At 37.7% G+C, this 22,504-nt stretch overlaps 1 protein-coding gene across 1 annotated transcript; it reads left to right on the top strand.

Moving 5' to 3' along the window:
- Positions 1-20: 20 nt before the first annotated feature.
- Positions 21-14,121, top strand: LOC140230353 (uncharacterized). Its single transcript, XM_072310502.1, has 6 exons — positions 21-165; positions 6,978-7,340; positions 8,612-8,968; positions 10,553-10,645; positions 12,663-12,835; positions 13,549-14,121. Exons 1-6 carry the CDS (start codon positions 87-89, stop codon positions 14,119-14,121), a joined length of 1,638 nt encoding a protein of 545 aa, XP_072166603.1. The 5' UTR covers positions 21-86.
- The last annotated feature ends 8,383 nt before the right edge of the window (positions 14,122-22,504 follow it).

Raw genomic sequence — 22,504 nt, 5'->3', positions numbered from 1 at the left:
GAGCTGACTGATGAGATATCTTTCGAGCCTGAGGGAATTATGTAAGATGCATCGAAAATTACTTACTCATTCAAACATGACATAACATGGCTTGGAGTTGCATCAATCTACTGGTGGTTATCTTCTTCTGCTTTCTCCCGTTCTTCTCCCGTGCCATCATATTCAGTGAGTATTAATGGAACTGTGAAAGCCAGAAGTTTCAGTCTGTTTGAGAGTTTTGAGAGAGAAAAACAGTGCGCACATGGCATGCATGGCAAACTGTAAGTTGTCCAGTAGAGACCGGTAGTGGCTGGCGCAAAGTCTAGATTGGGACACTGAGTCCGAGGTTACATAGTATTTCTCCGTTTTGGCCATTTTGTGCTTCGGCACCACCCACAACTGAACTGAATTGAACTGAACTGTTATTTCACGTCATGTTCAAGTTGATTTTGCGTAAAATAAAGTATAACTAAACTAAGAATTAAATTGCAACAGTTTCATTAAAATGAAACCAAGAATAGATAGTTGAAATCAAAGTATGGAGAATTATAGTTTAACAGGATTTCATTCGTGCCTACTTTCTGATATAATAACCGATTGCTAATAGATGTTCATATCTATTCTTAGCTACATTATGAGAACATTTGTCTCGACAACCCAAGAGCATGCGCACAAAAGTGTTGCGTGACAGAACAACAACAAAAACTTATTGTAAACAATCGTAAACGAGATTTAACGAAATGAAAGGTGGCAGGATCAGTGTAACTTAACAGATTCATGATTAATGTCTTCAAAGGAAAGGATACATTAATTAATATTCATTAGAGGTGGGCTGGTCATAATAGTATGGCTCTGTCGGTAGCGAGTCTGCTTCCAGATCCAAAGGACCGGGGTTCGATTCCCGAGTCTCACTGAACTATGTGTTATGTGTAAGCATTCCGTTCCCTCTAGTTTTGTCTAGTAAGAGGCAAAACACTCTTGTCTCTCGGACAAGACATTGGAAGAAATGGAGAACTCCTGCCTGCGTTAGCCACGACTCACATACGTAAAAGATCCAATTTAATTCATTCATTGCAAAGAGCGGGGTGCTACACCGGTGAAGTGGTCACCCGCCTACCCACCCACACAAGAAAACGGGCGAATGATGCCGACCCCTCGTGGTTTGCCCCAGGTGACTAGCAGTAGTCAGCAAACAGCAATAACCAGGAATATAGTGCATTGCACTTGAATGAATCTATTAATAGAATGATGATTTCCCTGTCGTGAAGGAAAAATCCATGAATTTTACATTGGTGAATTAGGCAGTCATCGCAAGCCCATTGTGATCGTAAAACTTTAAGCCAACTAAACAGGTGCACCAGGCTCTAATCAATAATCACGAAGTGAAACAATTTGTCTGCGAGCACGATGCCAATCTGTTCTTTATTGTGTGTGTGTGTGTGCGTGTGTGTGTGTGCGTGTGTCTGTGTCCGTGATTATCTTTGTAGGATTGCAGTCCACAAGGGTCACGGAATGTTAGAGCTACACACCACATGAGGTCGCCAAACCCTACACCGAGTCGAGTATGAACGGTTTAGACACAAGTGATAATGATCAGAAAGTTCCTACAGACAGATATGAATACGACTCATATTTCATGCAAATAATAATGTCTGTTGACTGCTTTAGTGTCGAGCATTGTATTTCCCCCTTCCTTGCTTTCGAATGTTTGGGTCTATGAAGAGTTATGGAAACTGTCCAGCTAGAACATTCGAGAGATAGCCAAGTGAAATTTTATACCATGTCCAGCGCAACCAATGACTATCATAAAGACCGCTATCGATGTTACCTTCCCTTTGTAATAATGGGAAGACGATGTATATTGTCCATCCCTGGCGCTGTCAAAGGCCACTCTGAAACCGAAAGACGCATCGCACTTATATCAAAAGAATGACAGCTTGAGAACATTGTCATGTGTCGCTCTCAAGTGGTGGACTTAATGATCCGATGTAGGCTTTCAAAGCCATCACCCGTCATTACCGAAGATTAATGTTTACAAAGATGTGACAGTTAATGAGGCAGAAGCCACGTAACAGTTGTTTTTGGTTTTCTTCTTGATGGTGGTGGTGGTGATGGTGATGGTGATGGTAGTGTACGTGTGTGTGTGTGTGTGTGTGGGGGGGGGGTTACTCTCAACCGCAACCCTTAGAAATTCCGAGTGTTATACAGTAACGGGGTGTGTAAAGTTATAATTAAAGTCCTTAGCAATGTCGTCCATTTGTTCGCTTGTTCGTCTGTTAGTTGTTTGTGTTGTTTTGTATAATATATATATATATATATATATATATATATATATATATATGTTGATAAGGTAGTCCACGTGTTGGTAAGATAAAAAGATAAGAACATTTGAGAAAGGGACACTTGAGATATCAACACTTGAGAAAGGGCGGCGAGACGCTCGAAAATTTGTGTGAAGAAATAAACCGTTGGTGAATACAGCATGAACTTTGTTGCAGCTTTGTTACTTATATATATATAATATATATATATATATATATATATATATATATATATATATATATATATATATATATATATATATATATATGTGTGTATATATAGTGTGAAAGCGTTTGTATATATAGTGTGAAAGGTGTGTTTTCAGTTGTTAAACCCATGGACCATCGCATCTTAGTAGTGTGTAGGTGAGAGAAAGAATGAGACGATAGACGTAGCTTGAATCCTCACAGTTTGATTTTTATTCTCAAGCTTTCGGACCCTGCCCTTTATCAAGACTGAGGATCAAAGAAATCGGACAATACGTATGTATAATTATGTATGCTTGTTCGTGATTGTATTTATGTATGTTATATTATAAATGATTGACGCATATATACACTTCTATTAGTTTTTTTTTTTATTTTCTGCTGTTTTTGCCTGTATCATTATCGTTATTATTTTCACTATTGTCTTGATCATTATAGTATACAATATCTATATCATGTTCTGTATCCATCATCATTATTTTGTCCGATTTCTTTGATCCTCAGTCTTGATAAAGGGCAGGGCCCGAAAGCTTGAGAATAAAAATCAAACTGTGAGGATTCAAGCTACGTCTATCGTCCCATCCTTTCTCTCACGTATATATATATCTATATCTATATCTATCTATCTATTTATATATATATCTATATCTATATCTATCTATCTATTTATATATATATATATATATATATATATATATATATATATATATATATATATATATATATATATATCTATATATCTATATATATATATATATATATATATATATACTCCTAGATGGGTCATTTGGAAGACATTTCCATTTGTTTTATATGCAAATTTATTATTACATGTTCAATGGCAGTTTACGCAATGGAGACACGAAAATTGTCTCCTTAATAACCAGTTGTCTCCCTAATGAAGACACTTCCCCCCAATATGTCTCCCTAAGGTGCCAACTAGGGATATATATATATATATATATATATATATATATATATATATATATATATATATATATATTGGTGGGGGGGAGGGATGGTCTGTCAGCAATACTGCCCAATTCCAGATCATCTTTGATTTATCTTCAAATCCTCAAATCCTGTGGTATAGTGGATAAGACTCCCAACCCTCAGTCGGAGGACCCGAGTTCTATTCCGGCCCAGTGCTTACTTCCTTAGACAAGATGCTTTTACCCACAATATCCCTCTCGACCCAGGTGTATAAGAGGGTAGCTGGCAATACTAGGGTAATAATAATGGCAGGGTCCTCTGGTAGAACAGCAGCAACACTGAAGAGCCTATGCCCTGGATAAAGAGGACCTTATCATTATCCTACTCAGTCATGTCAGTAGTGTTATTATCAGTCTGGAAGTTCAACGACCTTCGTCAAAATAATGACTAGGTTGTAAATGTAGTGTCATGGTCATCTATTTTGTTCTTCTATTGTTGATTTACTTATAATACACAAAACTCTCCGAACAATTGTAATTATGGAGAAATAGCAAGCGAAACACGTTCTGATATCCTGAGAAACTCAAACTCTCTTTTATTTGTCCATCACATGTCTAACTAAATGTATACTGTTTCTGATGTTGTAGCTCATTGAGGTTTAAACAAATTTTCAGTTTTCGTTTTATGACATATTCGAGAAATTATCATCTACGCGTTCGTCTCTTTAAAATAAGCTGCTTGGTTGTGGATAAAATGATTGCCATAATTTATGTTGTGTGTAAAATATTTTTATAATGCTGTTTGTAGTAAAAATTAAAACCTTGTCACATGATTATTATGTCGCCATCATGTTTTTACACTTATGGTTAACAACTTAAGTTTATGTATTTTCACATTAGAGTTTGCCATGAATTTACATTAGTGATTGTTTCTAACATGGTGCCTCCTTTCACTTTCAGTCACATGTTGTTGAATGGGGCTAAGCTCTTTCTGTCCTTTACCAGGTTGTTTACAGTGTCCTTTACAATCCTTTCTAACTCACAGAATGAACAAATGAGGAAACAAAACTGGAGTTTTGTAGCCAGCTCTTTTGCTGTCTTTATGTAAATACTTTTCAAAGGTTATTACTTAAACACTGATGTGTTTCCAGTTGTTAGAGTACCAATTTCCCACGAGTATGCCAGGTTTGTTTGCATACGTTAGGATAGATATAACGGGCTCCAACAATATGTTTATGAAGAGGCAAGCTAGTAATAATGGATCTTAAGGGACTGCTGTCATTACAAACAAGGCCATAAGCAGATGGGGTGGGGCATCAGGAGAAATCAACTCCGAAAATTTTAGAGTGTCACTCTGTGTTAGGAAAATACTGCACACTTCTAGAAATATATATATATTTTCTTCAAAAAAACAACAACAACACATCCTAAAAAAAAGAAGTCGGGGGTTGGGTGGGGGGGGGGGGTATTTAGAGGTTAAGGGCATGGAAGCTACTTTTACCACCTAAAAGAAGAAACAAAGAAGATCCTGTGTGGCCTTGCAAGTACAGTGGTATCAGTCAGCTGTACAGTATCATTCGCCAGGTTCACCAACATTGCAGACAACAACTGCATGCCGATTGTTAAAAAAAAATAATATGAAAATAACAATTTTTGACATCTGGTCTCTTTTATATCTTTCATAAATGATTATTGGTTGTGTGCTACCCGATCAATTCACAAGAGATGAGTAAAACTGTCCTCACAGTAATCTTGGAACCAATCTTATGTGCAATCTCTATCGCTCTTATTTCTTTTTATTGCTCCAACTTTCTTTCCCTCCGCTCCCTTGCTCCTCATCTCTCTTTCTCTCTCTTTACACTTTCGTTTCCTGTGTTTTTCTATTCCATGTCCCCTGTCTTCTTTCTAGATATCTTCTTTTTCTATCAAAAGTATATCTTTTCCTTTCTTCTTTTTTCCCTCTGTTTCATTCTTTCTCCTCTTTACATCCCTATGTTCTTTTTTTTCTCCTTAAATCTCATAGGTGCTACTTTAAATGTATTTTTGATGTGAGTTTTAACTGTATTTAAATTTTTATACACGATTTTCAACTTTGCATTCCTGTTATGGATATATATATATATATATATATATATATATATATATATATATGTATTTATATATATTACGTCACATGCAAACTCACATTGTTAATCTTCGGACTGTTTGATGAGTAAGGGTGGGATTTCACGGAGCACGCGAACGATTTGCGAAGGACGCGAATGGCAAAATCCAGCATTCGCATTTTGGTCTGCAAAAGATCGCCAAACGAACGTGAGGGTTCGGAAGCGTCGTCAATTGTTCGCGAATGTCGTTTTTACTTCGGCGAGAATTTCAAAAAAGTTTGAAATTTTCTGCGAACCTTTTCCGCACACTTGGTCGTGATTTGCTCGTGAATTGTTCTCGAAAGTGTCTTTAAAGCCTCGTCATATGCGTAAGACCTTCGCAAGACACGCGTGATGTTCGCAAAATGTTCGTGAAACCCCAAACAGACTCCGAAACTTTGGAGAATGTCTCGCGTATGTTACGCGAAATCTGCGAAGTTTTTGCGATCATTTTACGATGTAATCGCAAACTGTTCGCGTACCTTTTGAGACATTCTCGCGAACGTTTAGCGCACGTTTGGGGGATGTATGACCTATACGTTTTCTACAAATAAAAATCGTAGCATACACCTAAACATCAAACAATTATTAACAACTATAGTAACAAAAGAAATTAAAGACTAGCAAAGAGAAAGAAATGTTTGAAATACAAAAAAAAAAATCGCAGAATACAGTTAAAATTAATCTAAAGTATGTAAAATTTCATTTGAAGTATAAAGATTATGTGTTGGAGGAACTGCAAAAAAAAAAAAAAAAAGATCATATGCTTTACTAGTGGAGATACGTCCCAGGAAAAAAAATGTAGGCAAGCACACAATAGAAAAATGAGAGAAAAAGAAAGGAGAAATAGAGGAAAGAAAAAAATTCAACTCAAGACAGCTTCCACCTCTCCTTGGGTACATTTTCTCCCATGATTATTGAACATTTTTCGTTGTTCGCATTTCCGTCGAGTGTTCTTCGTGTACGTAACATGCTGTACTTTAGCAATGATACACACGACATTCGCACATACGTCGTGAAAACTTCGCACAAATTGCGCAAGAATAGTTTTCGGCTTCATTGTCGGAAAACATTCGGAGAAAAAACTTTTCCGAATGTTGGATTTTGTCATTCGCGTCCTTCGCAAATCGTTCGCGTGCTCCGTGAAATCCCACCCTAAGACTTATTCGAAGGTGGTCTGTTCTTACGCATCCTTCTTACTAATTGTTTGTCGAAAAGTTGAACAAAGTCCAGGTCTAAAGTCCGGACACTAAATAATGAGAAGCCATAAAAGTAAGCCATTATAGATAGTCGTTTGTCTACCACAGCTAAACTAACTCAATTATGTGTCGATTTCTGTTTTGTCTTCATAAAAACAAGCTGTGACCTTAATATTCTATTGTTTCAACACGCAGATCATGAGTTCCTTCCGGAACATAACACAACAACGGTATTTTATGACGACAGCTCGGAGACCTCCCGGCCCTTTGTCGTCTGCTGGACCTTCAATACATCATGCGACACGAGAGTACGCATTTCCCTCTCAGCTCGGCCGAGTGTTCCACCGACGGTTCGGGTGTACATCGGCGACGGCATACCTCCAGTTCCCGGCACGGACCCGAGGGATTATTTCAAACCTTTGGTTAAGCTCCGAGCCTTCGGGTCTACCGCCGCAGTAATCTCAGTCAGCAATGCTGCTTGGGTAGTCAGTGTGAACGAGTTGCCTGATCAATATCAAGCAGCATTTACCATGGACGTTGCCTCTGTCTCCCCGCCAGGTAGCCGTCAAGACATTACTCCAGTCCGATGACCAAAATTTCATAACATAATGATGAAATTGATAACAATTCTAATAATAACACTGATGAAGTGATGGTAATAACACTGAATAGTCCTAACGATAGCAATCATACTGACAGTTCAAATAGTAGGCCTATAGGATTAGTCTGTATCATAATAACTAAAACCACGATGATAATGTTAATGGTTATCATAATAATAACAAAAGTCATGATATTAATGACAGCAGTACAACTTTGATAAGTCCCCGTGATTGCATGACACTTAATGCCTTGTTGTACGATGTAAAATGAATAGCTGTGAAACAGCCCTATACACTACGTAGCATCTGTATATTCTATAATACTCATAATCCTCCTCGTTACTGATAAGACTGATAATAGTAACGGTCGAACGCTCTCACGCGATGAACACAGCTCTGATTCGCCTGACTCACAGAGGGTATCTTCTCGCTCGAGCTTAATATCGTAGTTACCACGTGATGACAACATAATAAGAGAGCATTTTAAATGAAAGCATGAGCAAAGGGGTATGAATTTTTTCAGTTTGTCTGCTTTCTGTACAAATGAAATTTGTGAGATCGCAACTGCTGTTCTAGATTTGTAACGATCAGATTGGACTTGTTGGGAAAAGGAACCAGCGGGGAACAAACCAACCTGTCGTCTACTGTTTTCCGGGCAGTGACACTGCCACCCAGGCTACCCTTGGTTGCTGGCAGCTACGCAATGAACTTGCAACAATTATACCCAAGCTCCGAAATTCCGACATCGATATGTCAAGTAGGCCACGGTCAAGGCGGACAGGGCATTATTAAAAGAAAACAAGAGATCATTCCTGGTTCCTTTTCCGATATTTTTTTTTTTTTGAAAATGTAGATCAGCAGTTGTGATCTTACAAACTTCAGTTGTACAGAGGGAGACAAACTGAAGAAAACTCATACCTCAAGAGAATATCTTGTTGGAAAAGTATTCCTGATAATATTTATCTAATACAGGGAGATTGTTGCCCAGTTGCAAAGATCACGGACACGGAATCCTGAGGTCACGGGTTCGAGTCCATCGGTGGCAGCGGTGGTACCTGCGGGCAAGGCGTTTCTATACTCAGTGTTCATTTCGTTTGAGGTGGCTTTTACCCGTTGGGCCACAAGGTTGTAGGTTCATTAGTGATCATGTCAAATAAATCAATCTCACCTAATACTCAAATGTCAAATCACGAGTCTGAAACTGCATTGCTGCGTTGTATCTTTCAGAGCCTATATTGTTACTCCCCGGTATGTCGCACAACATCAGCTCTCCGAATTACGGGGAGACGTACCCCGATAACTTCTACGGTCTGTGGACGTTACAAGCCCCGCCAAACTCTGCCATCGCGATGAGCGTCATGGCGTTTCAGACGGAAAAGTGCTGCGATGACGTATTTATCTTATTTAGTTCCGATTCCACCAGTAGCCACGAGAATATCCATTTGTCCGGTTCTGTAGTCACTCCTGATACCATATTCCCCAGCGTGGCGTTCAACACTTCCTTCCTCTCGGTCGTGTTCACCAGTAACAACAAGATTGCGATGGGTGGATTTTTGCTTACATTTAAGGCAGTAATCATTCACGGTGAGTGGAAAAAAATGCCATTCTCTACTTCTTGTTCTGTAGTACATGATGCAATACAACGGGGTGGATGAAGGGTTATAGTCTTATACTATTGGTCTAGGAAGAAATTATGAACTTTGAAGACGCCAATCTCTTTTCTTGACTGCTATGGCTCAAACAAATCATCCACGTATAACTATTGCCTTCAAAGTAATTCAATCACTTTATTTTCATGAAATAAACAGAGATACATACTAAGTATGCAAATAAAAAAGTAGAGAAGTATCAGTTATAAAGTATAGTACAGACTACATGTGCATTATTTCATTAATTTATTGAATTAATTTAAAGTGCAAGAGGAAGAATACATACTTTCGAAGCATGACCTGAAGAAATAAAAAAGAAAGCGACTTGAATTGGCTCTGATGTCTTATTGGATCTTGTTGAAACAAATGAATAACAATACTCCACTGCAAAGTCCATCCCAATTTCAAAGTGGGTTTGCTGCGATAGAAAACATTAAAAAGCCAGAATTCATGTTTATACCATCATTATTTCTGTTTCATGAAAACGTGTGAAACTTCGTTGTCGTAACTTTGCTTAAAATTTTGGACTTGTTTCAAATTGTCTGAAGCCCCGCCCTGACAATGGTCTACGATACTAAACCATTATCGAATAGAAAGGTCTAGGACAATTAGGCCTAGCCCTGGACAATTACCCCAGACCCTTTATCTGGCCCTAGAGTCTCTAGACCTAATTCCAATCCTGAACCTGATTCTAAAACCTTGCAAAAAATTAAACCTAAACCTTTACCTTAACCCTATTCTTTTCTCTTACCCTATACCACTTAACCGGTATCTAACCAGTGGTGATTGTCCTCGGGGGCTAAATTGTCCTGTTACGGAATAGAACGGATATCAGACGTTGTCGCACACGTCAAAGTACACCCAAAATTTCTGAGATATTCGGGTGGCAAAAGGAAGCAAGTGCACAAAATTACATGAAAAATATTGGCAAAAGGAAGCAAGTTACAACCTCATGATATGATTGTTACTTGCTTCCCTTTGCCAAACCATTTATATTTACACACAATCTCAAATACTTTGGCAAAAGAAAAAAATAACATCCTTATGATATGATTGTCATTTGCTTCCTTTTACCAATTTTTTATATTTGCTACAAATCTATAATACTTTGGCAAAAGGAAGCAAGTAACATACTCATGATAATATGATTGTCACATGCTTCCATTTGCCAGATTTTTCATGTTTGCTACAAGTCTATAATACTTTGGCAAAAGGAAGCAAGTTACATAATAGCGAGTTTCTATGCGAATATCGAAATTCTTCGAATTGTCATAAATGAATCACCATATGACTTGCACGAATACGACATTATTTCTCATTACAAATTTCCACGTTGAAGGGCCTATACCCAAAAACATATTTTCTTCATTTGTTGCATTTGTACTCGATGTCATTTGCCTCCTTTGCCAAAGTAGGACAGTCTAAGTAAAGTGTGATAGGGCCTTTATAGTAAGTTGAAAAATTGGGTATGATTTCACTTTGATATTCTTCACCAACCTGAATGTCTTGTCTGGTGCAGAACTCAATGCGGTGGAAGTTGCACATGTAGTCACCACTGAATCCTGGCTTCACACCTCCACAACAGTTTCCCCAAGGGCGCCAGCTACGTCAGGTATTCATCTCTGGCCGATACTTTTATCTCTTATTTATTCAGTTAGGGTGGGATTTCACGGAGCACGCGAACGATTTGCGAAGGACGCGAATGGCAAAATCCAGCATTCGCATTTTGGTCTGCAAAAGATCGCCAAACGAACGTGAGGGTTCGGAAGCGTCGTCAATTGTTCGCGAATGTAGTTTTTACTTCGGTCAGAATTTCAAAAAAGTTTGAAATTTTCTGCGAACCTTTTCCGCACACTTGGTCGTGATTTGCTCGTGAATTGTTCTCGAAAGTGTCTTTAAAGCCTCGTCATATACGTAAGACCTTCGCAAGACACGCGTGATGTTCGCAAAATGTTCGTGAAACCCCAAACAGACTCCGAAACTTTGGAGAATGTCTCGCGTATGTTACGCGAAATCTGCGAAGTTTTTGCGATCATTTTACGACGTAATCGCAAACTGTTCGCGTACCTTTTGAGACATTCTCGCGAACGTTTAGCGCACGTTTGGGGGATGTATGACCTATACATTTTCTACAAATAAAAATCGTAGCATACACCTAAACATCAAACAATTATTAACAACTATAGTAACAAAAGAAATTAAAGACTAGCAAAGAGAAAGAAATTGTTTGAAATACAAAAAAAAAAAATCGCAGAATACAGTTAAAATTAATCTGAAGTATGTAAAATTTCATTTGAAGTATAAAGATTATGTGTTGGAGGAACTGCAAAAAAAAAAAAAAAAGAAAAGATCATATGCTTTACTAGTGGAGATACGTCCCAGGAAAAAAAAAAATGTAGGCAAGCACACAACAGAAAAATGAGAGAAAAAGAAAGGAGAAATAGAGGAAAGAAAAAAATTCAACTCAAGACAGCTTCCACCTCTCCTTGGGTACATTTTCTCCCATGATTATTGAACATTTTTCGTTGTTCGCATTTCCGTCGCGTGTTCTTCGTGTACGTAACATGCTGTACTTTAGCAATGATACACACGACATTCGCACATACGTCGTGAAAACTTCGCACAAATTGCGCAAGAATAGTTTTCGGCTTCATTGTCGGAAAACATTCGGAGAAAAACTTTTCCGAATGTTGGATTTTGTCATTCGCGTCCTTCGCAAATCGTTCGCGTGCTCCGTGAAATCCCACCCTTAAAGAAGAACTAGAATCTTTTGGTTTTCAGTTTGTTATTTCTAAAAAAATAGATGAAGGAAAATTTTGAGCAATTTAAGACGTGGTCACGTTCTTAGCATTGTTTCAATATGTCTTCAATACCCAAATGAATATTTGCAATAATGTGCCCCAGCCACGACATCCAACTGATTTGTGCAAACAATATTCTTAATTGCCTATAACGTTGCGTGAGAGCAGGTTTGCGTGATGCACATGGTGTAATTTCATTTGTATAATATAATAATAATAATTTCATATTCTTTGTTTTTTTACTGTTCAGATAAGTTTTCATACCTGTCTCCATCTCATTATAAAGACTGAATATCAGACAAAAGAAAGAAACACAGAAAAAAACATAGCTTTTTTGCAAGGTTACCCTCACCCTCTTAAAGGCCTATTTTACCATTTGCAGATAAAATGTGAGTTACGGATAGAAACAACCAATGTAAAATTTTGAATCCGCATTATCGATGTTAGGTATTGTTAAATACACAAAATGTGGAAAATAGTTATAATAAAAATGTTTCCAGGCTAAACCGTCTACAGTTATGGTTTATCAAGACAAGTACTGATACCTCCTTATATTTTAGGCTATATTGCGAAAATTGTATATGGTAGGATGTTTTGTGATACTACAGACCTATGCATCAAATGTGATATCTTGAAAAATTTTTAAATCACTGCTCCCAAAGGTAAACTGGACCTTTAATGGAATGATTATTATCTCGACGAAAACAAGTACAAGTGTACCAAATGCATGTATGATGGGAATTCTGTTCTATACTCTATTCCTTGACCTCGTGTATGCAACATTCTCTCTGACTTCACCCTTTAATCTTTCTTGTACGAATCTCGTAGGTAAAACATTTGCAACAAGTGTCACGCCTAGTTTGCCTGGAAACATGGCAATGGTGATGATCCTGACGGTTATTCTGTCGGTAACATACCTTACCATTTTGATAATCTCGATGTGTTTGCTGTTGCGGACTTGTCGAAGGAAAAGAGCACGTCTTAGGTCAAACCCACCCCAGGTAGGCTGAAAAAATTATCAAAGTCTTTCTTATAAACTACGTCATATTCATGTGCGTTTATTTTCTGTAAGATTTTTATATGTTTTTGTTGGAAATGGTAAAATGAATGAATGAATGAATGAATGAATGAATTTTTAATATTAAACATAATCTTATGGTAGGCCTATACACAGGTATTATCAGGGTTCTGATGTTCTTTTTTTTTTCAAACAACGTGCCATGGTTCACGTTTTGGATAATTGTTTTGCATTTATCGACTCTCATTTAAACTTTGTTTTAAATCTTTTCCCCATCTAAACTTACATGCTTTTGGAGCTACAACTCCAAGTTGATAATTAAGGTTAACAAGAATTATTAGATTATCCTACATTTTCTTTCAACACTATGTATTTTAAAGATAATGTGCATCAATACAATAGTTCAGCTACTGCTTCCATTGTAATGTGATGTAATGCCTGCGTAACATCTTCACGGTCAACAGACGCTATTGCTGCAATTCGATGAACTTTTTTATTTTTGGCTTTATACACTTCATTACTATTTTGAGAGGTTTGAAATGGGCATTCTATATTCAAACTGAAATCAAAAAATGTCTCATTTCCTGATATTTTGAAGCAGAACAGATAAAGAGCAATTATTATTGATAGAGTGAACGCAGCGTCTGCTTGATGTGACTAAACATCTTTTTCTCATTTTATCCCTGGTCACATCAGTTGACTTCCCGGTTCATGGAAGATCCCCAAGTGTACTGCGAGTTCTCTCCGAAGGCGACGTCGGACCCCGATCTGCGGCTGTTGGGTGCGTCCGGTTACGTGAATAGTTGCTCTGCGGTGAGGTCAGGGGGTAAAACGGAAACGGAAATGGCGAAGCATGGCGAAGAGGTATACGCTGCGATACCGGGTGCGGAAACAGCCCTGTATCAGGAGCCCATGGAGACTGCTGGGTGCGACACGAAAGGCGAGCCCTGGAGTGGTAGCCCGGGGCGCGGCCCGTTGGTTTCTCCCACTTCGATCATTGATGCAATGACAGGTATCCCACCACCATCCCCCTTTTCCGAATTTTCTCTGTTTGGCACCGACCTTCACGACCCGGAAGCGAATAAACCTGTTCCGGGTCCCAACACAGGCTCGCCCATCTATTCAAATGAACAGGCTTGCGCGAGACCACAAGTGCCGAGTATGTACGCCAAGAAGAGCCGGGAGCGACATCGGTTACCTCGAGGCTCCGTTTCGGCAGAGGGGGAGGGGGAAGGTACCTTAAAGAGCGACTCCCAACCATGTCCATGATCATACTCTACGAAAGGAAATACAATCAGACGCGCAGACCAAGAAGCATAAAGCATTCATCAAACTCGAAGATAGAATATGGAATGTTGAAGTTTCCCCAAATCCCAATGGAATTTTAAAGTTTTCCATAGTCCCACACTGAGAGAGACGATGACGACAACACCCTTAAAATTCACAAAATTGGTTTCTATACAAAGATCATCATGGAAGTCGATGGTTTAGCAACTGTAGCCATGATAACCCACTCCAACACAGAAAAGTTATCGTTGATTACAACAATTTCTAGGTTACAATAATTTCAGTCAATTCACGTTTCAATTAAATTTACATTTATTTCAACTCTTCAAGTATAATATTGACGTGAACATTATTATCACTGAGACTTGAAAAGTAACTGGCAACGGATAACACACAATAATACAGTTGCAAACTTGGCGAACATGGACGGGTACAAGTTGTCCGTTTAATAATAACAATGACATACTAAATGCAGGTGGGAGAAAAATCGAATAGGTTTATAGGTGTTTGTATGTGAGATCGAACTTACCTTTGTGGAATGAATCTACTGTAAAGCTAGTGAGATTGTCTAGGATAGGCCAAATCGGGAGAAAGAGAAATAAAAGACGAACATAAAGAAACATGGAAAGTGAAGCATTGAAACATACAAACTCACGTACACTAATTCGTGTACATGCACGAACATCATGCACATGATTCATAGACAGTACGGTACATAACATTATCCAACTGAACTTTGATTCACGCAAGGGGACAACTACAACAACATCGACACGAAACACAAATCTATGTTTTATAATATCCAGCCTATTCTTGTTTAATGCCCCATGAGATACACATTCATGCTTTGCTCATATTATACTATCGGGATGCGAAGAATGACAAAGAAAAGGAATCCTAAGTAAACCAACTAATAGGGCGCGGTCAGAATGGCAAAAGTTCGAGACGTTTGGAGGGGTGGCAGAGAGGGAAATTCCCCTAAATGGAGTGGAAACTTTCGCGAGAGGTTTCATGGAAAGTTTTGCGGGTAGTTTGCTGTCACACTGGCAAAACTTCGAGATCTTAAACATGTTAAAGATCGTGATCTCAAACTTCTCGATCTTTTGCCAGTCTGACTGCGCCTAGTAAGGTGTGTCAAACGAAATACCTGGAGATAACTGTGATGTGATCAAAATTTGCATGACTTTCGTATTTGAAAAAAAAAAAGAAATTCAGAAAAGACTCGTGTCCAGTCCAAAGGAATACTCGTTCGTGTTGAAGTCTATTTGATTAATGATTGTGACTGAATAACGTTGATCGGTGGAAACACTGGACAATATGAAATTCACTAACTTTCTTGTTTTGATTTCGATTTTTATCAAAAATTCAACAGTTTTATTGGTCTGATTATAGTCATGTCATTGGAGCCAATTTGAACATGGTGCAGAATCTCACTTTAATCTGTTCATGTCTCGAATGTAGCCCCTTACTGTCTCCTTCACATTCATGCAAGAAAACTAATTGCTTGTTTCAAGGTAAACCGATACCACAATGTATACTTGAGATCCACGGTATAATCTATTTGATCGCGATAGGTTTGTCAGCAAGGGTCTTCATTGTGGAATGGTGAGTAATAGCACTGGCTGACTAGGACTAGACAGCTAGTGGTAAGGAAGGAGTTAAACATTCCTCACTCGGTTCTTCAATGGTGTGTAAAACAAACCACTACACCAGGAGCCCATATAAAGGTCTTATTTCTTGGACAGTGTGTTTTTCCTCTGTACGTATAAAGGATACATGCTCATTCACATCGTAATATTTCAGCTAATCTCACTAGGGCTCGAACCCTTGATCTATTGATGTTCTGTGAATATTTCCATTAACTCACTCCATACCACACTCATTGAAACTTCGCACAAAAAGCAGAAACAATAGTTGTGGTTGGACTCCATATATTCGAAAAGAAATAATGTATTTGATAAATGCACTGAAAAGCACACCGAAGAATGTGCTATAATCATATTGAGGGAGAGAGTAAGAGAGAGAGAGAGAGAGAGAGAGAGAGAGAGATGGAGAGAGAGCAGGGGGAGGGGATGGGGGCAAAAGATCAAAGTATACACTAGGAGTTTCTACAACTATTTATCGGGTACACGTCACGAGACCGACACCCACGAGCCATACAACCTACGAGTTTGTTTGTTTGTTTGTTTGTTTTTGTCTGGTGTCGAACTCATGGGCTGACTTGCATGACTCATGGGTTGTATAACTCGTGGGCTGTATGACTCATGGGCCTATTTTCAATGTCGGGCTCCTAGGCCGTATGACTCGTGGGTGTGGGTCTCGTGGGATGACCCCTATTTATCTTGAATATGCATTTCTGAGATTAAAACAAATCCTCCATTCGTGCATTGTCGTATTCATTTACATTATTTGCGTAGACGAGTGATATGTTCTGTAACTTTTCTTATCAAAGGTCTACAATTTTGCTGTTTTATGCTGTATAAATCCCAACCTATTTTGATCTATTTGTATTGTCACGTTTGTAATAATATTTCACCACAACTATGAAGTTTTCATCTTCTCACACGCACACACACAAAAAAAAAACCACAAACAATTATGAGTTCTGATGCCTATCACATGTGTACAAACAAGGTAAACCACCATAATTGTGTATTAATTTTACCATCAAAGAAACGCTAGTGGCCGAGAGCACACGCCCTGTATAATATTCATCCTAAGATTCGGGCACAAACATTTTGCCATTTCTTTCCTAGTTAACAGATTTTTATCTATGACTGTCAAACAGCTTCGACATTGCAATTAGATGAAATTCAATTTTTGTCATCTAGCGGTAGAAAGAAACATTTATCTTCTGGTCCCCGTTTTGTGTACACGAGAAAATTCCATTACCGCATCCACCTCTCGCGCTTCAAAGACAGCAAACAGTTTAAAATTCTATTGGTAATCTCGAGCTTTGATACGACATAATAATTATAATATCAGTGTATATAAAGATATACAGTTACACATTCTATACTAAAAAAAAATGAACATCATGTGGCAATTTTTACGATGCTATGTAAATACCCAACATTATTAGATAATCAACCATGTTATTTTCTTGTCTCTATTGGAACAATGTATATTGTGCTTCAACATGTTTGAGTTATAGTCAAACATTTCCGATAGCAACTCGTGGTAAACTCAAGACACATCAAAAGAAAATTCAAACAAGATTAATCTGACAAACGAAACTGAGTTCAGAGAGCCTGACATAATTGATATATCACGTCGTTTTCAGAATATTAGGCGACTAGATAAATTAACATGCGTATTATATTCATTCGAAAGATAATTGCAATAAATGTTCTGTTCCTAGTCTGTTGCATAAAAAAATTATGGTGCTCTTGTAGTGCTTGTCGTTTAAAAGGATTCACGTCTTTTTTTACATTCTCATATTTGGCCTTAAATGTTAGGAAGTAATGTCCTAGATTATACGGATTGGCAAGAAACTCTGATTATTTTCCCCTTATATCATGTTTGAGATATTAGAATATGAAATATGACTTAAACTTGCTTGATGTAAACAAATTCCTGCTTACAGCATAAATGAAGACTAAACCCAATCATCGGAGTATGTAAATCAGTTCCCACTGTCCAAGTATCTGAGTTTCTGTTTTGTCCTGGGAAGGAAGATCATAAATCCATAATTGCTTCTACACATAATAAAAGATAGATTGATCTGTGAGTTATGTGCATCTGGGTTCAAGTAAGTTTGTGTATATTTTACATGCATTTTGATTTTCTGTATATTTGTATATTTTTAATGATAAACACTAGATAAAATAATAAAAATCCAATCATTTTGGGTTGTTTTTGCTTGTGAATGACGGTCACGACAGTAGTATGTGCAATGTAAATATGTCATCACAAGTCATAGTTGTCTTATAAGTGCAGAATGTTATGTGGATATCAATGGCAATTATAACCCTGTCGATAGGCCTACGACATTACCTTTAAATACGTGATTCATGGGCGCATCGAATTTTGAAATGATGGACTTTGAAACAGATTAAGAGTAAGAATGAAGAAAGCAGGAAGGAAGACATAAATCAAAGTGAGAAATGATCGTCAGCTGAGATAAGTTGTGTTGTTTTTGTTTGTTCGTGTAAGGGAGAGCGTATGTTTGGACTATCTGGCGTGTCCCATAGTTTGTTACTTTCTTAGTGAAGTTGCTCTCAGTCAATCTACGTTTCTGATCTAATCATAGACACACAAACAACGGAAACTTTGTTTTTCTCCTTCATTTCTTTCTTGAAGTAGGCTAACTATATCAAAAGACAAGAAATATAAAATTCAGTGTTACATATATATACAGTATATATATACATATATATGATATAGTACAGTACCACGTATAGGGTAACGAATTAGTGGTACATAGGCACCCACACAGGGACGAAACTCTCCGATTATCATAATTAATTTGAGTATTTGTCAATAGATGGTTTGTTTCCCCTGTTTGACTGTCATGTTGCGGTGGATGCACCTACATGTCTCTCCCTCTCTCTACCCCCCTCTCTCTATATGTACACAAAAGCTTTTATCGCAAACTGATGCCGCCACCAATGTTGGCGTCGCGTCCATGACAACCGCGTCGAGTCCAAGTCAAACTCACGATTTTTTCCCTATTTACAACGTTGATTGGACGCAAATCCATGCATGGAATTTTATATGTATTTATCTCAGACAGATGAAGTCCACTTTCGACACAGTACAAAACACCAACACCTTAAAAAGGCAATAACATGAGATACACGAATTGATTTAAGGGAAAATTCAATTATATAATGCATTCACTTATTCTTCACAGAAAACATCACTGAAGAGCTTGTGCGTTTTATGCCTCCCTGTCTGCAAGGAGAATTTTGTAGATTATTATTATCCAAACAATAATATAAAAAAACACGTCAAGTCTAATACTATAGGATACATAATTATGCATCAAACATAACGAAATGTTTGAGTAGCCTATTATAGAACGCATTTCTGCAGCGCTACAAGAAGAAACAGCAGCTATGAAAAAGGAAAGCTCCCTTGCTGTAAATGGCAAGTAAGAAGAAGACGAAGACTACGATGACGACGACGAAGAAGAAGAAGAGGAGGAGGAGGAACAGGAAGAAGAATATGATGATGATGATGATGATGAAGAAGACGAAGAAGAAGTAGAAGAAGAAGAAGAAGAAGAAGGAGGAGGAGAAGGAGGAGGAGGAGAAGAAGAAGAAGAAGAAGAAGAAGAAGACGAAGAATTAGAAGAAGAAGAAGAAAATCATAAGATTATTACTGCCAGGACGTCTTCTGTGCCGTCCAGAGGAAGTAGTCTTGGGGTAGTTGTAACACATTGCAAAGCGAAGACAGATATGACAGAAGCTCATCCTTTGCTTGTTGATGTTCCCTCAGGTGAGTAATTTCACGGCCCAATCAATAACCCCTATCGAGAGATACCAAACCACCTTTTTTTTCCCTCGAATTTTGAGCTTTCCATTATTCATTTTATTTCAACAAATTAATAGTCTGGATATACACTCTCACTCACTGTAGTTTACTTTGTTTGGTTCACAAAAGCAATTAACCACCTCATGTCCTTCAACGTAGGAAAAATTGACAATGATTTTTTCCGGGATAACACATGGGAAAAGCAATGCTCCTGAGCTCTATAACTCAAACAATGAAATTCAATATGTTTTCCCCACCCTACTTGAACTTATAGTAGGAAATTCAATCTTCCTTAGAATAAGGAAAGAACTTTCATTACCTGATCATGATAGGAATAACAAACGTGCATGGATTATGACGATTTTATCATCTGCAAACGAAAGTGGGATTAATTAAGTGGGGGCAATTTAGCTCGATTAACTTTTGGCCATCACTTATCACCTAGCCTTAAAAGGGCTGTTTGGGGGACACTTTTTTTTTTTTTTGCTTTGCACGGTGGCAACCTGATAAAAAAAAAAAAAAAAACAGAAAAAAAAAACCCTGCAATGGTTTGTTTCCTTGCTTTCCAATTGATTCTAACTACTAGTCATGAAGAAGGTTACCTACGTGGAATGGGGTATTTTTTTATCACGACGTCAGTCATTATTGCAGTCATTGAAATTCATTTTGTTCCTCTAAAAAGTAGAACTGTCCACAACTGACATTCACGTGATGTTGATAGGATGATTTTTTTGGCGTTTCTATGGTTACAAATGACTCCGGCGCGTACGTAGGCGTTCGGGTTTGTCCGACCGAACGAGCGGTAGTGCCTAGCGCGGCTATCGATACTGGTAGATGCATTCACGCCTTGCCTTGTCGAATTAGTTATGTGTGCTTCAAAGGAGCTAATCATATTAAATCGCTTTGTGTTATTTCTTATGTCGTGCAGAAAGGGATAATGCTGCACTCCATTTCATAATATACGAATGCGATTTTATGAGATTGTAAAGTTATACTGGCAGAACGACTCCTCATTGACGTAAAGATACAAACAATTCATGCTTGTAATTATCATTAGTTTATTGAAAATCCAAATCGAAAAAAGAAAAATGTAATTGCAAGAAACATAGAGGACATAACTGACAGACTGAAGAAACAGTAAACACTTGAAATTGATATATGAAATTAATTCTATATACTTAGAAACAATAGTGAAACACTACATATACACATGAATATATAGGGCACATTTCCCTCCGTTTCAAAGTTGGCAAGAATATGAAATATAGTTGTGATACCAACGGTCAAACATTATTTTGTCAATGATTGCTCGAAAAAACAGAAAAAAAGTCAACAAATGTAACGTCACCCACATGCGTAATCAGTAACCATGGTCTAGGCCTCACTGACGAAGCTATAATGCGTATAATGGTTCATGAGAGAAGCAAGTATAGCACAGTATGAGCCAAACCACGTGTCAGTGTGGCGAGGTATATGGACAGAGTGAAATGTAATAATCCCCGCCAAAGCCTCAATTAGTTCTTCCTACAGTAAGCAAATTTCGTGGGTAATTGGCGATCGCGGACGAAAATTAAAAGCCCCCTTTAACGTGAGTGTATTAGCAAGATATAATGCAGGGTTCAATAATCAACAATGCATCGTGGTGTGTGGAATTCGTGAGTCTCTTTAATCTTTGCTCGTGTTAGCACAACTAATGGATTACAAATCGGAAACCGTTGTTAACACACCCATGGATAAAAACTGAAGGGGATGAATAAAAAAAAAAGACAAAGCTCCCAAAGAGACTGTGTCATTAAGAGTAACTTCCTAATATGGACGAAATACCCCTTTCTAAGGAATTGTGTACGATACAGCCAAAATTCGTGCTGCAATGATGTGATGAAACAAGGTATCAAGGTCATATCTGATGCACGCATAATGATTAATCTACAGACTTGATTAATTTCTCAGTCATCAGTAATTTCTGTCTGTCGCTTGTTTCTAATTGAAGCACCATGGCATGTAATATATCACTGAAAACTAAAATATAGCTTTCCTCACAACGCCATTAGCATAAAACAATGGCTAATGGTAATGGTTTATTTAAAAATTCATTTGCAGCCATGGAGATGGCTTAATTGCAGAATTTTGTACCGTATCATATTTCATTTCATAATATAACATACATAATCATACAATCATTCTTCGATTAAAATGTAAAACTACACAATTATATATATATATATATATATATATATATATATATATATATATATAGTTGAAAGAAATTGGACTGAGGCGGGACGTTGCTCTCGATCTTAGTCTCCCTTTTATTTGTCAAGCTTTCGGCCCGTCATTGGGCCTTCGTCAGGACCTACCAACAGAACGATTATTATGCACCAATGCGGCACCGCGTACGTTCGGGACCCAGGGAACTATTTCTCACATTATATATATATATATATATGTATATATATATATATATATATATATATATATATATAAGGACACCTGAAGACCAAAATATCAAAATAACAAACGAACAAACTAACAAACATCAGAATGTATTCCAAGATTTTTCCTCTTCCTTGACATATCGTTTATTTGTTTCCAACTAAATCAAGGACCAGATCAGGGCCCCACGATTGGTAAAGGTGATATAGATAATGCTACATCTCTCATTGCCGAACTTCGGGATACTTGCATTCATCATAGTCTCCGTTCAGGACTGATGTCAATTAATTTCAATTTTCACCTTTTAATGCTGATGAGTTTGTAGAACTAATTCTTGCTATTCGTTTACACATTGATATATTTTGTTGATACGATATCTAAAATCTGTCCTGTACACTTAAATGGAGGGTTAGATATTCTTTCAGAGTTGGATTTCTCTTAAAAGCATTGACTT

The sequence above is a fragment of the Diadema setosum genome, chromosome 7 (genome assembly GCF_964275005.1).
Source record: "Diadema setosum chromosome 7, eeDiaSeto1, whole genome shotgun sequence".
Classification (NCBI taxonomy): Eukaryota; Metazoa; Echinodermata; class Echinoidea; order Diadematoida; family Diadematidae; genus Diadema; species Diadema setosum.
This window is presented reverse-complemented; position numbering and strand designations above follow the sequence as displayed.

Coding starts and splice junctions, on each gene's coding strand:
- LOC140230353 (XM_072310502.1), top strand. CDS start 87: ATGGCTTGGAGTTGCATCAATCTACTGGTGGTTATCTTCTTCTGCTTT. Junction 7,341..8,611: donor TGCCTCTGTCTCCCCGCCAG/GTAGCCGTCAAG, acceptor TGTATCTTTCAG/AGCCTATATTGTTACTCCCC. Junction 12,836..13,548: donor TTAGGTCAAACCCACCCCAG/GTAGGCTGAAAA, acceptor TGGTCACATCAG/TTGACTTCCCGGTTCATGGA.